The sequence below is a fragment of the Vipera ursinii genome (assembly GCF_947247035.1).
Source record: "Vipera ursinii genome assembly, chromosome: 4".
In the NCBI taxonomy this organism is placed as follows: domain Eukaryota; kingdom Metazoa; phylum Chordata; class Lepidosauria; order Squamata; family Viperidae; genus Vipera; species Vipera ursinii.
In genome coordinates, this window is record NC_139514.1 from 35,151,838 (window position 1) to 35,166,926 (window position 15,089).

The 15,089-nt window shown below is 34.5% G+C and overlaps 1 protein-coding gene across 5 annotated transcripts in view; it reads right to left on the reverse strand.

Moving 5' to 3' along the window:
- Positions 1 to 9,844: 9,844 nt before the first annotated feature.
- Positions 9,845 to 15,089, reverse strand: part of MORC1 (MORC family CW-type zinc finger 1) — an 81,082-nt gene continuing 75,837 nt past the window's right edge. For all 5 annotated transcript variants that reach the window (XM_083362631.1, XM_083362630.1, XM_083362628.1 and 2 more), the window contains 3 exons: positions 12,993 to 13,043; positions 11,701 to 11,883; positions 9,845 to 10,396 (listed from right to left, as the gene is read on the reverse strand). In XM_083362631.1, the coding sequence (XP_083218757.1) occupies positions 10,316 to 10,396; positions 11,701 to 11,883; positions 12,993 to 13,043 (315 nt within the window). In that variant the 3' untranslated portion in view covers positions 9,845 to 10,315. The remainder of the gene's footprint in view (positions 10,397 to 11,700; positions 11,884 to 12,992; positions 13,044 to 15,089) is intronic.

A 15,089-nucleotide genomic window follows, 5' to 3' on the forward strand; every position in this document is an offset into this window, starting at 1 on the left:
GAAATGTCTAAGCTTTCCTTTAAATAGTTCTTGAAAAACAGGAATTAGAGTACAATGGCAGTGAGGGTGTTTATCATGCTTTATTGCTTGTGTGCCACCTAGAAACATTGCATGAGCCATAGAAGTTCTGAAAATAAATAAATAAAAGGATAGGCAGAGCTGGTGTATCAGTTGATTGACAGGAAATCAGCAGAGAAGATGATGACCACAGTGAGGAAAAAAACCTGAAGCACTCAAAGATCTGAAGAAGGTCTATCTATGTGATCACTAAGAATCAACAGTGAATCTGTCAAAAATATTTTCCTTATGTTCTTTTGCTTATTCATGTGAATCTGAATGAGACATGATTTATGCATTTTTAATCTGATTTACTTGGCTATGTACTTTGAAATATTTTGATTTTGCAAGTCTTCTGTAGAAATGTATTTCCATTTTGCCTCAACAAATATGTTTGTATAATATTAAAGCCAACACTACTTGTCAAAGATAATTACTTTAGGACTTGTTAAAGATAATGACCTTGCAACAACAAAACATATGTAATGGCTAATATCTAGATTTTAATAGTGCAATGAATTACATTTCCATTATTCATAGGACAACCACCAGTAAAAAGGATGTCAGGATCAAAAAAGTAGACATATTTCTCAATTATGAGCATTTTAAACAAATACATGCAGATACATACTTGTACCTTAAGTAAGGTCATTTGAATAGCCATTAATTCAGCAAAACCATAACAAAACTTTTAGAAGAGAAAAAAATATATTTACTTTTTATCACTATATTGAATATTTTATTATCTCTCCAGTTTATTGGATTTGTTCAAAAATATCAATATCTTCTTTTAGAATTAGTTCTGAAAATGAAGATTTTAACTTACAGAATGGATAGAATAATTGTTAAAATACCATAGGAGTCCTATTGAAATCTGTTTGATTTCATTTGAAAAGGTTTTGTAATTGTTTTCTTTTACTACCATCTGCACATTTTGTACTGTACTGTTCTATAGATAATTGTTCATTTATTGTAGGCAAAAATATTTTTAATGTGATTTTATTAAATTCAATTTCATGGCTTTTGCTTTTGTATTTATGGTCAGAAGTCCTAATCTGTTTACTTTATTTATTTATTTATTTTATGGGATTTGCATGCCACCCTATCTCCCAAAGGGCTCAGGGCGGCTAACAACAATAAAAACACAAAATACAAACATTAAAAGGTATTAAATCAAATTATCCCATAAATAGTCTGATTAAAAACACAATAAAACAAAATTAAGAAAACCTCCCTTCCATCAGTCCAGGTCGGCCTTTTGAAAAAGCCATGTTCACGATGAAAGGAACGGAGATCCGGGGCCATCCGGAGCTCCAAGGGGAGTTGATTCCAAAGGGCAGGTGCCCTCACAGAGAAGGCCTTCCCCCTGGGGGTCGCCAGTCGACATTGTCTGGCCAATGGCACCCTGAGGAGGCCCTCCCTGTGTGAGCACACAAGGCGATGGGCAGTCGTTCCTGGCAGCAGATGCAAATATCCCGGACCTAAGCCATGTAGGGCTTTATAGGTAAGAACCAGCACCTTAAATCTCACCCGGAGGACAACCAGTAAGCAATGCAGCTCACACAGGAGGGGTGTAATATCTCCCATATTACACCCCTCGGGACGCTCCCATCACAACCCACACAGCCGCATTCTGCACCAGTTGAAGCCTTCGGGTGGTCTTTCAAGGGCAGTCCCATGTAGAGAGCTTTGCAGTAGTCTATACGGGAGGTAACAAGCACGAGTGACCGTACGTAGGGCATCTTCATCCAGATATGGGCGCAACTGGCACACCAGGCGAACCTGGGCAAATGCCCCCTGGCCACGGCTCCTATATGATCTTCTAAACTGAGTTGTGCATCCAGGACACCTACGTTGCGCACCCTTTCAACGGGGGGTAACACCTCTCCCCCCATAACCAAAGATGGAATATCCTGGATTACCCGAGATGCCGGTACGTATAGCCACTCAGTCTTGGCCGGGTTGAGTTGGAGCCTGTTCTTCCCCATCCAGACTCGTACCACTTCCAGGCAACAGGACATCACCTTTCCTTGACAAAAGGATGATTTCTCCCCCCAATGTTTGTATTTCTCTTTCTCTGTCTCTCTCTCTCTCACTAACACACACACAAAGACATGAATGATATACAGGGAGTGCAGAATTATTAGGCAAATGAGTATTTTGACCACATCATCCTCTTTATGCATGTTGTCTTACTCCAAGCTGTATAGGCTCGAAAGCCTACTACCAATTAAGCATATTAGGTGATGTGCATCTCTGTAATGAGAAGGGGTGTGGTCTAATGACATCAACACCCTGTATCAGGTGTGCATAATTATTAGGCAACTTCCTTTCCTTTGGCAAAATGGGTCAAAAGAAGGACTTGACAGGCTCAGAAAAGTCAAAAATAGTGAGATATCTTGCAGAGGGATGCAGCACTCTTAAAATTGCAAAGCTTCTGAAGCGTGATCATCGAACAATCAAGCGTTTCATTCAAAATAGTCAACAGGGTCGCAAGAAGCGTGTGGAGAAACCAAGGCGCAAAATAACTGCCCATGAACTGAGAAAAGTCAAGCGTGCAGCTGCCAAGATGCCACTTGCCACCAGTTTGGCCATATTTCAGAGCTGCAACATCACTGGAGTGCCCAAAAGCACAAGGTGTGCAATACTCAGAGACATGGCCAAGGTAAGAAAGGCTGAAAGACGACCACCACTGAACAAGACACACAAGCTGAAACATCAAGACTGGGCCAAGAAATATCTCAAGACTGATTTTTCTAAGGTTTTATGGACTGATGAAATGAGAGTGAGTCTTGATGGGCCAGATGGATGGGCCCGTGGCTGGATTGGTAAAGGGCAGAGAGCTCCAGTCCGACTCAGACGCCAGCAAGGTGGAGGTGGAGTACTGGTTTGGGCTGGTATCATCAAAGATGAGCTTGTGGGGCCTTTTCGGGTTGAGGATGGAGTCAAGCTCAACTCCCAGTCCTACTGCCAGTTTCTGGAAGACACCTTCTTCAAGCAGTGGTACAGGAAGAAGTCTGCATCCTTCAAGAAAAACATGATTTTCATGCAGGACAATGCTCCATCACACGCGTCCAAGTACTCCACAGCGTGGCTGGCAAGAAAGGGTATAAAAGAAGGAAATCTAATGACATGGCCTCCTTGTTCACCTGATCTGAACCCCATTGAGAACCTGTGGTCCATCATCAAATGTGAGATTTACAAGGAGGGAAAACAGTACACCTCTCTGAACAGTGTCTGGGAGGCTGTGGTTGCTGCTGCACGCAATGTTGATGGTGAACAGATCAAAACACTGACAGAATCCATGGATGGCAGGCTTTTGAGTGTCCTTGCAAAGAAAGGTGGCTATATTGGTCACTGATTTGTTTTTGTTATGTTTTTAAATGTCAGAAATGTATATTTGTGAATGTTGAGATGTTATATTGGTTTCACTGGTAAAAATAAATAATTGAAATGGGTATATATTTGTTTTTTGTTAAGTTGCCTAATAATTATGCACAGTAATAGTCACCTGCACACACAGATATCCCCCTAAAATAGCTATAACTAAAAACAAACTAAAAACTACTTCCAAAAATATTCAGCTTTGATATTAATGAGTTTTTTGGGTTCATTGAGAACATGGTTGTTGTTCAATAATAAAATTAATCCTCAAAAATACAACTTGCCTAATAATTCTGCACTCCCTGTATAAAAATCACTTAATAAACATAAATGTTTACAATCTTGTGGGGCCGCATTACTAGCTGTCCAGGACTGAAAGCAGCACATGAGCTGCAGGTTGGGCATGCCTGATCTAAACATTCTATCCCACAGATGTATTGTTTGTCAGCTTTGTGTAGATACAATGCAGCAGACACCCATAGAGGGTGTCCAAAAGTGAATTCTACTATATATGGCTCTATAGCCCAAACATTCTGCTAATTGTGCTTTATTTATCAAGTTAACTGTTAACTGTTATCACAGTTTACAACTCGTTATATACATAGAAACCAGTCAAGTTGTGTTATTTGTTTTGACTTTGCAGCTAACAACAATTCAAGTTAATAAAAAGTTTAAATATTTGACAGCCAAATTTTAAACTATATGACTAAATGACACACAATATTTCCAAATTATATTAAGCCAGTCTTAATAATGGTTGCACAGTTTAGCTGCCACATTCCTAAATATCACACATATACTTTCCTCATTTCAAGAGGAATTTGTATAGGATGACTTCTCCTGTTTCTTTTTTATAAGTCTTAATATATCTAAATCCTATTTCTTTATAAAGTGATTTCGTTATTGTCTATACCTCTATATCTAAGCAACTGATGACTTCTAAATTTGAGTTAATTTCTCCATTGCATCCCTACTCCCAGATGTGATGGATAAATTCAGTTAACTGTAGGCTTGAAATGCTATTTAGTTTATGATCTGATATCTTATGTGGAAATTGTGAGGACTACAGGAGGCCAAACAGCAGGCTAGAAGTACTGTTTTTCTACAAACATCTGGGCTTTGCAAAAACATGTTCCTGTTGTATTCCCTATATGGTTTAGAGCAGAGGTGTCAAACTGCTGGCCTGCAGGCCGGATGTGTCATGCTGAAACTGCGCCCACCCCAGCCCCGGCAGTGGGAAAAAAGTTGTGATATGTCGCAACACGTCACGTGACATGGTGAGTTTGACACCCCTGGTTTAGGGTTCTGCCCCTTACAGCTCCTGGTAGAGCTTGTGTAGGCTATGATTTGAGTTAATGAATTGAAGCCTATCCTGAGCCATCGTCTTCTAACCATCATCTGGGATGTCAAAGAAGGCTAGTACCATGTGCAGAACTAATCCAACTGACAGGTCATGGGCATAGAACAGGATGTTAGGAGAGATCTTCCTTGTTTCAACTGTTTTTCTAAGCACCTGCTCACTGTTAAATGAGAACATGCCTGGTCTGCTTTTATTGTGCTATTTTTTTGTTTTTAATGCTATAAGTCATACAGTCTTATGGAGTTACATGGCCTCTTAAGCTGAACAAATAAACATGACAAGGGCCTAAGTCCACCATATTTTTCCCCCAGTGGCAGGCAGGTAATGTTTTATGGGAGGGAAAGCAAAGTCAAAGGAATTCTCAAATCCTTAATTTGGACCACAATATATAAGGGTACTACTGTAAAAGAAAGGGAAATGAATGAACAAGCTGTTAAAGGGGATTTTCAGAAAATATTACTGAATCCTGAGAAAGAGGAAAGCATAAGAACCCCCCCTCAAAATATCCTTTCTTTTTTGGTAGAAGATGGAGTTGCTTGTCAACAACAATAAACAGCATTCCTAGAATTCCTGCTGTGCCTGTTTTTTGACCTTGCTTGCCTCAAATATCTGACACATGTCATTTATTGCCTTCATTATTCTGGCAAGATAGGGATTGGCAATAGGGCCACCAATTTATATCAGCATACTTTTATGTAACTCAAGGGTATGGATAGCATTTTAACTTAAGATGTCTGCAGGAGAAAACCCATCTAAAGAACTGCAACCCAGCTCTAGTGTGTCAAATAAGAAAATGTAGTTTTTCTGATATGATGTGAAATCATAGAACCTTTTTCAAGTTTTAATAATATGTAATCAAGGGATTATACTGCACAATATCACATTATCAACCCCAGCAATAGTTCTCACCTGTCAAAGTGGATCAGACAATGAACTAAAAGCCATGCATGTCAATGCTACATTTATTATAACGGGGGTTCCCAACCGGGGGTGCTCATACCCCCTGGGCGTGGGAGACGATATTCCAGGGGGTGCAAAAACTTGGGTTTAGAAGTTTCAAAATTATAGTGTATATGCATAATTCGTTTCAAACTTTTGTAAGGGGTGTGAGACTGTATCAGAAGCATTCTAGGGGTGCGGGGTATAGAAAAGGTTGGGAACTGTTCTATTATGTTATAGTAACAGAATCTTAGAAGTCTGAATGAGCTTTTCCCACCCTCATTTTTTCTTTGTGAGAACTAGAGATTTTTTTAAAAATATTTTTGTTACTAGTTTTAGCCAAACAAAATCAGATAATTACATTTACATGAAGATACAAAAAACAAAAATAAAACCTAAACATATGGCAAGTACCAAGGAGATGTATTTCAGTGTAAATAAAAAAAACATATTATACATATGAAAGTTTGGCATATACCAGATTATAATCTATTGCTATTGCGATAAACCATAAAATCCATAAAATTTAATAAAATTGTGGTCCCAGTATGATTCCAGGTTTTCATTATGTACATTCTAAGTTGGTACATAATTATTTGTAAATATTTTAATAATATGTTGGTTTTAGCAATACCTAAGTATTTTAAAGATGTATATGCTATTGGAATTCCTAAAACTGCGTCAATTTCCATTTGAATATTTTGGGATATGGGAAAACATTGTGATTTATGAAAATTAATGGTACTCCTGATACCTCTGCAAATTCCTCTAATTCCTTAATATAACTAGCTGAATAAAGTTTATATAATCTGCAGATTTAAAAGATATACCTTATGTCCTGTTTTATACCATTGATCTGATTATTGAATCTAATAGCTATTGCCAGTGTTTCTATAGTTAAATTGAATAATAGTGATAAAAAACAATCCTGCTTAGTACTTCTTGGATTTGAATCAGTCTTATCTAGATTTTAATTGGTCCATAGGTAACTTATCTTACAGATGCTAGATCTAAATTTAAATTTAATTAATACTTGTTTTAAAAACTACTTTGAAAGAGTCAAAGGCTTTTAATACTGTATATCTAAAAACATATGCTTAATGAAGATTTATTAATTTTAGTAATTTGTATAATAGTTTCCTGATCTGGGTAAATATACAGTATTAGTGTGAAATAAAACCAGATTGTTTCATATGGTTAATTTTACTTGTAATCACTTTTATTAGCTAAAAATTTAGTGTACAGTTTATAATCCATATTGAGAAGCAACAAGTGTTTATAAAATGCCAAATCCTGGGAATCTTTATTCAATTTAAGGTTCAAAATTATCTTAGATTATTTCCAGGATTATGATAAAGGATTCTTGGTGCAATACATTGCACAAAAGTAAAAATTCGTAATTTAGATGAATTTTGAAATCCCTTGTGCATTCCATCTGAGGTTTTAATACATCAATATCGAAGTCCCTTCTATTATTTGGATTACTATTGTTCTTTTTGTAATCTTTTGTCAGTAATCAATCTGACCTGATTAGAGGTATAAATAAATGCTAGAGTTAATATTATATGATCAAATTCCCTATATAGTTAGTTAAAGAGACAAAGGTGTTTACCAAAATACCTATCATTGACTTGTTGTACATGTTTCTTGTAACATAACCACAAGGCTTAAATTATTTAATATAATTAACCATCCTTTTTGTCTTAATAGAATCTCCAGACTTCTGACATTTAAAGAAATACTTTTATATTACTCTCCCATTACCTACATTTTTAGAATGTCTCTACCTTCCCTGTGCAGTTTTTATCTTGCAACCAAAAGTTATTAAAAGCTTATTGCTCACAGCCTGATTATATGAAAGACTATATAGCATTAATATCTTCCCTCCCCTACTTTAATACCCTCCTCCCCTTTCCCTGTCTCCTTAGAAAATCTTTCCACCCTTGTCCACTCCATGCCATCCACCATCCTATGTCATGTCTCCATTTCCAATCTCCCTCCCCATCCATCCCACTTTTTCAGAAGATCCTTAACAGATCATCTTCACAGTCACAGACCTAGTGGGCTTCCTTCTCTTTGTCACTAGCCAATAAACTCTTAAATTTAATTACAATAGTTCCTTAGCCATGCTTTTACCTACATTATTTTTTAATTTTATTACTTGCTCTTATTTCCCTTCTAAGCCTAAAAATTCAAACAAGATGATACAGTTAATATAATTTCTTTTATTCCACGGTTCAGTCCAGCATGCTGATCTAATCTGCAGCTTGTGGTTTGCTTTGCTTTCCACAGTTCCAAGGATAAGTCCTAATATGTTTGCTCTATCTCTTGTTAAAAAACTCTGCCACAAATTGTGCATATAAATTTAATAAATAATAAATAAAAATAAATCTCACTCAAAATTGAAATAAAATTTTGTCTTTATGGCAAAATTAAGGAAATCCCCACTTACATCAAATTTCATTCTGGGTAAGATTTTCTGTCAGTGGTTTAAATTCCTTTGTTGTAATGTAACTACACTGATTATCTTAGAAAAAGAATATTATCTATCTCACTTATTCTCCTCCAACCCATGTGATTTTCTTATAATTTTATCTTTTACATCTCAGTTTACAAATTAACCAAAATGGTGCTAGGTTTCTGAGGGTTCCTAGAAGAGTAAAACCAATAAGCTTGCTCAATACCATTATTTGTTAAGTTGAAATCATTGCTTGGGTCATTCATTTTAGAGATGAGATGTGTAATCAGATTATTTTCCCGTTTTCTCTGACCAGTTTTCTTTTCCAGCTGTGATTCCACAAACCTGTCAACTCAATCTTTAGTTCAGAGATAAGTCTTTTGAGACTTGCCTATCTGACCAATATCACAGGTTTTGCTGGCAATCTGAGCAATATGAGTTATTTGACACTTTCTTAAACTGTTCATTTGTTCAGCCAAATCTGCCAAACTTTTAGTCCCAAAGCATGTTCATCCCATTCTATCTTCAGCTTTCTTTTGTTTTAATTGACTAATTAACATTCAGATTAAATGTTTGTCTGTGTCTGTGGGAAGTGCTTTCCTCTACCATTGCTTGTTCTTCATTCTGTCGAAGAATTCTGTCTTCCAAATAAGCTTTGATCCACTTTCCTTTGTACAGTCTTCTTCCTTAACATCCTACTTAAATTATTATTAAATGGTTTATGTAGAAGAAAAAGCCGGGGTGTGGGGTGGGTGGGTACAGGGTGTAGTGAAGAGAGGAATCAGCCTAGAATCTCTATGTTGCCACAAGCAGACTAAGTTCAATCACTTTTGAATTATTTTAACCTTTATCTAATGCTAAAATAGTGCTAACCATTAGTTGACTAGTTTCCCGTGCAGAGACATGAGCAATAAATCAGTTTAATTGGAACTGATGCCTGACAGTTTAACATTATAAAGCTTTGTGATGTTACTTGTACTACTTTCAGATGCAGTTATAATTTAGATCAATGTATTTATCAGTATCCTGTTGTTTACAAGATATTAAAACATTAACTTCTTGAAGGTATTTTTTAATTTGTCAAAAAATAATAAGAAAAACAGCAGGATTTCTAATCTTTAAACATTATGGTATTAGTTTTATTGCATTAATTAATTTTGAATTGGGTTTTCACAACAAAATTCATGAGTCTCGTGCTAAACTATTAATTCATAAGGTAATGATTCATTATATTGGACTGCCTTATCTATGAGCCATAAATTTAGAAATGTTTTCATTGTAGCTGATCAATAGTTAAGGCTTCACCAACCAGCCTAGATATCTGGAAGTCTAGAAGCCACACAGAGAAAGTAATTAGTGATTTCAGAAAGAGAATAGGATTATGGCAAAGAAAATGAAATGGAGAGAAAAACATGCAATAGATAGAAAAACTGAAACAGAATTAAAAAAATCAGCTACAGATGATTATTTCAGGCTTCCAGAAAGAAAGCAGGAAAAAAAAGTATAGCTTGGATACTTGAAATGATTGGAAGGAAGAGAAATATCCTGCAAGTAATACTTAAACTCTATTAAGCTTAACTCTATTAAATGTTTCCATTAATAAGTTCATATCAATTACTTCAGTCAATAAGAGTAGTCGATCAAGCTGTAAATTAGCTTTATTTATGAGTTGTGGTAAATTTTAATAACTTGCCATAAAAAACTTTAATTTTCATACAACATGTTCTATAATGTTTATGGGGTTATTTCAAAGCAATAAAAGTAAACAAAAACTATTTTAATAATTTCTGCAATAATTCCAAAAGAATATTCAAAAGACTATAGACTATAGAATACAAATCATTTAGCAAATATTTTCTTGCTAAATGTCACCCATAGACTTCAGTGTAAATACTCTTCATGGACTGGTTCCAATAATTTCAAAATATAACAGGTAAATCATAAAAGTGCAATTTAGAACTTTGTTTACACTATAACATGGAAGACTTCTGCACAATAACTGTAGATTGTTTACCTTCTGTTATCTACATATGTATCTTATTATACGTTACAAAGTGTTAAATACACTCCCGTTTTCTTTATCCAACAATGTAGATTCACTTATCAGTGATTAGTATTTACAGGAACCAAGGGATTTCTTGGTTTAGACATTCTTCCACGATGGTATCGACGTGTTCCAGATTATTTATAACTAGATGCTGAAACAACAGACAGCAAAAAATGCATAGTATGTTATAGTAACAGCTCCAGATAGAATTAACCTAAATAGCCCCTTTGGCTAAAAACTATGTATCACAGGCAACTATCGTATGCAATGGTTTTCTTAGAATGGGAAATTTAAATAGAAAAAAAAAATCACTGGAAAAGATAACTTTTATTCAGACATTTGATTATGCATAATGTATGCTTGCCCTACTCCCAAACTTTGATACTTCTGTGTTCTATCCCAATCTTGTAAAGCTGCACAGGAAGATATGAACATTCATATGGATGTGAATTTTCATTGTAATAGGGGATAGCTTTATCAGTTGTTCCAACTATATAGACAGAACTTACAGAGTGGGACAGCACAATCATTCTTATAACTGATTTCATATTTTATTCAGACTTAAAAGTGTAAATAAGGCTAAACTCCATCAGAAAAAGAGCAGCCAAGGAAAATATTTTCATTCTCAGCTTCCCTCCTGTTTTGCAAATCATTATTTCCTTTTCTGAATGGCTTTTGGGTATTTTGGCCTATATTTGGAGACCTGTATGTTAAGACCTTTGTGTGTGAATGTGTTGTATATAATTTATATTGGAAATTATATAATTTTATACCTTATCTTATTACTATTATTTTATTTTTTCAAATAATATATTAAAACAATAATTTATTGTTTAATATCTGTTATTTCTGTGAAATTCTGATGCAGCTTTAGAGCAAACTTATCTGAATCACCTGTACTGAAAATTCTAATAAAATCAATAGTAATATTCAAGTTAAAATAACTGAATAATCTAGGATTCCATTTTATTTTGTTACAGAGTTATATAAAAACAACTATTTGTAAGTAAGGACCAGCTTGTCTAGTGTTTTAAATATCATTCTATGTATCAATACATAAAGATGGACATTAGAAGTGTCTGCCCATAATAAAATTTGGTTAATTATTTAAGTTTTAATTTATATCTCATTAAATGAAAGTATCCTACTGATCAGGGAAAATATATTCCTTCTTACTTTAATATGTCAATGGAAACAGAGCTTGCCAAACAAACGGCAACTTTAATATTTTCATTTTCCATTGCTTATCATTCTAAAAGCATAATAGCCCATAAACCTTTTTAAAAATTATTTCCTTGGCTTCCTAATGAACCTCATTTGGATTACAGCTCTGTTGGAAATATTGAAACAAACCATATTTTATGTGACATAGAATGATAATACTGAAATATAACTTTTACAGAAATAGAAGTCATCTAATTGCATCTAATATTGCAATTGAATAATAGCACTTACAGGATTCATTTTTGATAGCAATAGGGCTATTTTTCTACGAAGATGTTCAAGCTTTTTTTGGGTTGCTTTTACTTGCTCTTTGTGTAGATAAATTTGTCTTTTAATGACACAGACTTTTTGAAAGCATTGTTCTTCTTGAAGCTGGAGTTTTTTGGAAAGTTGTCTTTCATACTGTGAGAAATACTGAAATATATGCTTAAATGTTTGCAAATTACTACAAATTTTAAGCAAAGTTTTACATTCCCTGTGCAACTTTCTTCCATCTATTAAGGAAACCATCCTCCTCCTTTTAAACAGTTGCTCAACCTCTCTATGGAAGAGGCTCTCTGACATTTTCTATAGCACAATATCCAAGACACTAAAAACTTGCAATTCCCTCCCTCCTCCACAAAACAATATACATATTTCAACTATGAAACTGGCCACTGGAAGGAATTATAGATTGGTCATACAGCTAAGAATTCTCAAGTAGCGAGGTTAGGAAATAAGCTTAAAACTGTGAATAATGCAGTGAAAATGCAGATTTCAGCTCCACTTTTAAGTGATAATAGGCGGTTATAAACTCTAAGGCTAATGCCCTTACATCAAAGATAAAGAATCCCCAAATGTCTTGTGTGGTTCCAAGAGTTCTTATTAAATTAGTATTTCCCAAAGTGAAGAGAAAAAATATTCAAAACCTATCATATTAGCTATATCTACTTTTGATTCAATTTAAAGGTTAATACAAATAAATTGAATTTAATTTTTGTCCTTAACCTAGACCTTACCCAACATTATTCAAAAGCCTATAAAATGTGCATCCCTGCTTAACATGATTAGGTTTGAGTGAAATACTAGTCTTTGTTCTGCTGTTTGCCCCAATGTCTCAAAAATTTTTTTTGCTACTGAATCTGGAGATTTGATTTATAGCATAATTACCCTGGCTATATTTTAAAGCTAGCCCTTCGGGCTCTGCTCCTGAATTTAAGTATATAAAGAGAATACAGATAACTTTTATTTTAGATTAGAAAAATATCTGTATTCACAAAACAAGGATCAGTATAAACACAAGAAGATGGTTTTCAATGGCAAGACTAAGAGACTTAAGAGTTGCACATAATTCCAACAGAATTTGTAACAAATATAAAGTTACAAAGCTAGCAGCTGAATAATAGTTTTACATGTATTAATTAAGCATACTATGAAGCGGTGCAATCTCATGAATTGCATCTCACTGTTATTTTTTTTCAAGAATCTATTACCAATGATGAAAAATCAGTTCAGAAAATATTCATTACATTTTTATGTTTTACCTGATCGATGGATAAAATGACAGTCTTATTGTGATCCCAATGTCTTTTTAACTATTTTTACAAAAATAAAAAAACAAAAGGAAGTACATAGGAAATGTTATCGCATAGCTTAATCATATAAATAAATCAAACTACAATGACTTTAATCATAGTTTTGCCTTTCAAAAGTAGAATATTTCAAAAAGAATTACATTCATATTAGACCTAATATAGACAGTTTGGTTTAATGATTAAGGTAGTAGACTAGGAACTGGGAAGCCCAAGTTCTTATCCTGTAATATCTACAAAAGACAGATAATTAACTTGTGGCATCTCTAGTAATGGTAAATCACTTCTAAAAGTATTTTCAAGAAAATTGCATGGAGTTGTCTATGTAGTCACCAGGAATCAAAACTTGTTCAAAGTCACCAAAACACAACAAACAAAAGAAGAAAGATCTAAAAATGCTTTAAAGGCCTCCATAGACAAAAATGGAACAGAAATAATGAAAATAATAAATGAAATAAAAATGGCCTTAAAATAGTAAAGTTACACACACCTCAGTGCAAATCTGAGATCATATCTCCAACCTGCAATTTGCATTGTGAAGAAGATCCTATGCATGGTGGTGTCCTAAGACACCTTGTCCACTTTTTAAATGTAAAACCAATATCTGGTTGTTATTTCAAAAAGAGAGATCAGAATTTTCGTAAAAAGCAAGCAACATGGATTTTCAATGGCTATGTAACTAAGATTTGCATTTACTGATTTAAAAATAATAAATTGTAATAAATACACAAGGAGAGTTATAAAAATTTGAAAATTACAATAAAATAAATTATCTTGTTTTAATTATTTATATTATGTCTTTACACTTTGTAATAGTTTTATATTGTAACCCATACTGAGTATAGTGAATTTGTCACATATACATTTTTACAAACAAAATAGTTGAGCATGATTCATTGCTCAATTTCATCCCCTATGTTGAGAAAACAAATTATGGAAAATAAAATTCTGTATGAAACTATTTATACTCACTTTAGCTACAAGAAGTTTGCCAGTGGAAATTTGCAAGGCAGTTTAAGGAGGACTCCCTAAGTAATTTTCCTTCTAAGATAAGAGTCTATATTAGAAGGCCTAAGAAAGGAAGAACTAAAACCCTTTCTGATGTTGGTGCCTTTAGAAACAAAAATGAAGATGAAGAAATTTGCAATTGTGACATGCAATATCTCTAGAAAGTTTGTTCTTCTGTCTAAGAACCTGGCATATATTTGCAGAATCTACAAACTTGGCAACAGTTCTTGAAGAATATTTGAAAGGATGGAGTAGCGGAGGGGGGTATGCTTTGAGTGTAGCTAACCTAATGAGAAAACAGAGACTACCTAATGAGAGAATGATTAGTTCAGACAAAGGAGGTATTAGAACATAAACTCATAGTGAAAGAAAGGAGCCAAGTAATATAAATCAGGAAGCCCAGAGGATAATGGTAACAATTGGAAGCAAGAGATACAGATGATCTTCTGCACTACTAGAATTCAGAAACAGTTTTCAGGTTCTCTTAGGCTCTGAGTTTTCAGAAGCAGGAATAGAAGCAAAACAGGACAATGAATATCTACATAAAGGAGTTGTGATAGGGAATTTGAAGCTGAAACGAGAAAGTTTCAAGTACAGTAAATTTGATTAGGATATAGAAGCACAAACTGATATAGCTATCCTTAGTAAGGTGGGTAACTTGAAATGGCTGAGTAAATACAAATGTACTTTTCAAGTGGACAGTTATTTGAAGTCACAACTCCCAAAACATCTTAGAGAGATATTTATGAGAGCAAGATTTGAACAGCTTGACACAATGGTCAGATATGGGAGATTTCATGCTATACCGTACAATGAGCGTCTCTGCATTTGCGGAGCGGCAGAGGTAGAGGACCTGGCTCACATCCTATTTGACTGTTGTTGGTATAAGAGGGTGAGAGACAGGTATCTTGGTCTATATACCAAACGAATGACCCATTGGGATCCCCATATCAAAATAACTTACCTTATGTCCGGCCAGAACTTGAAAATAACATCCAACGTAGCACAGTATTTGAACAAAATGATCCAGTTAAGATCTGC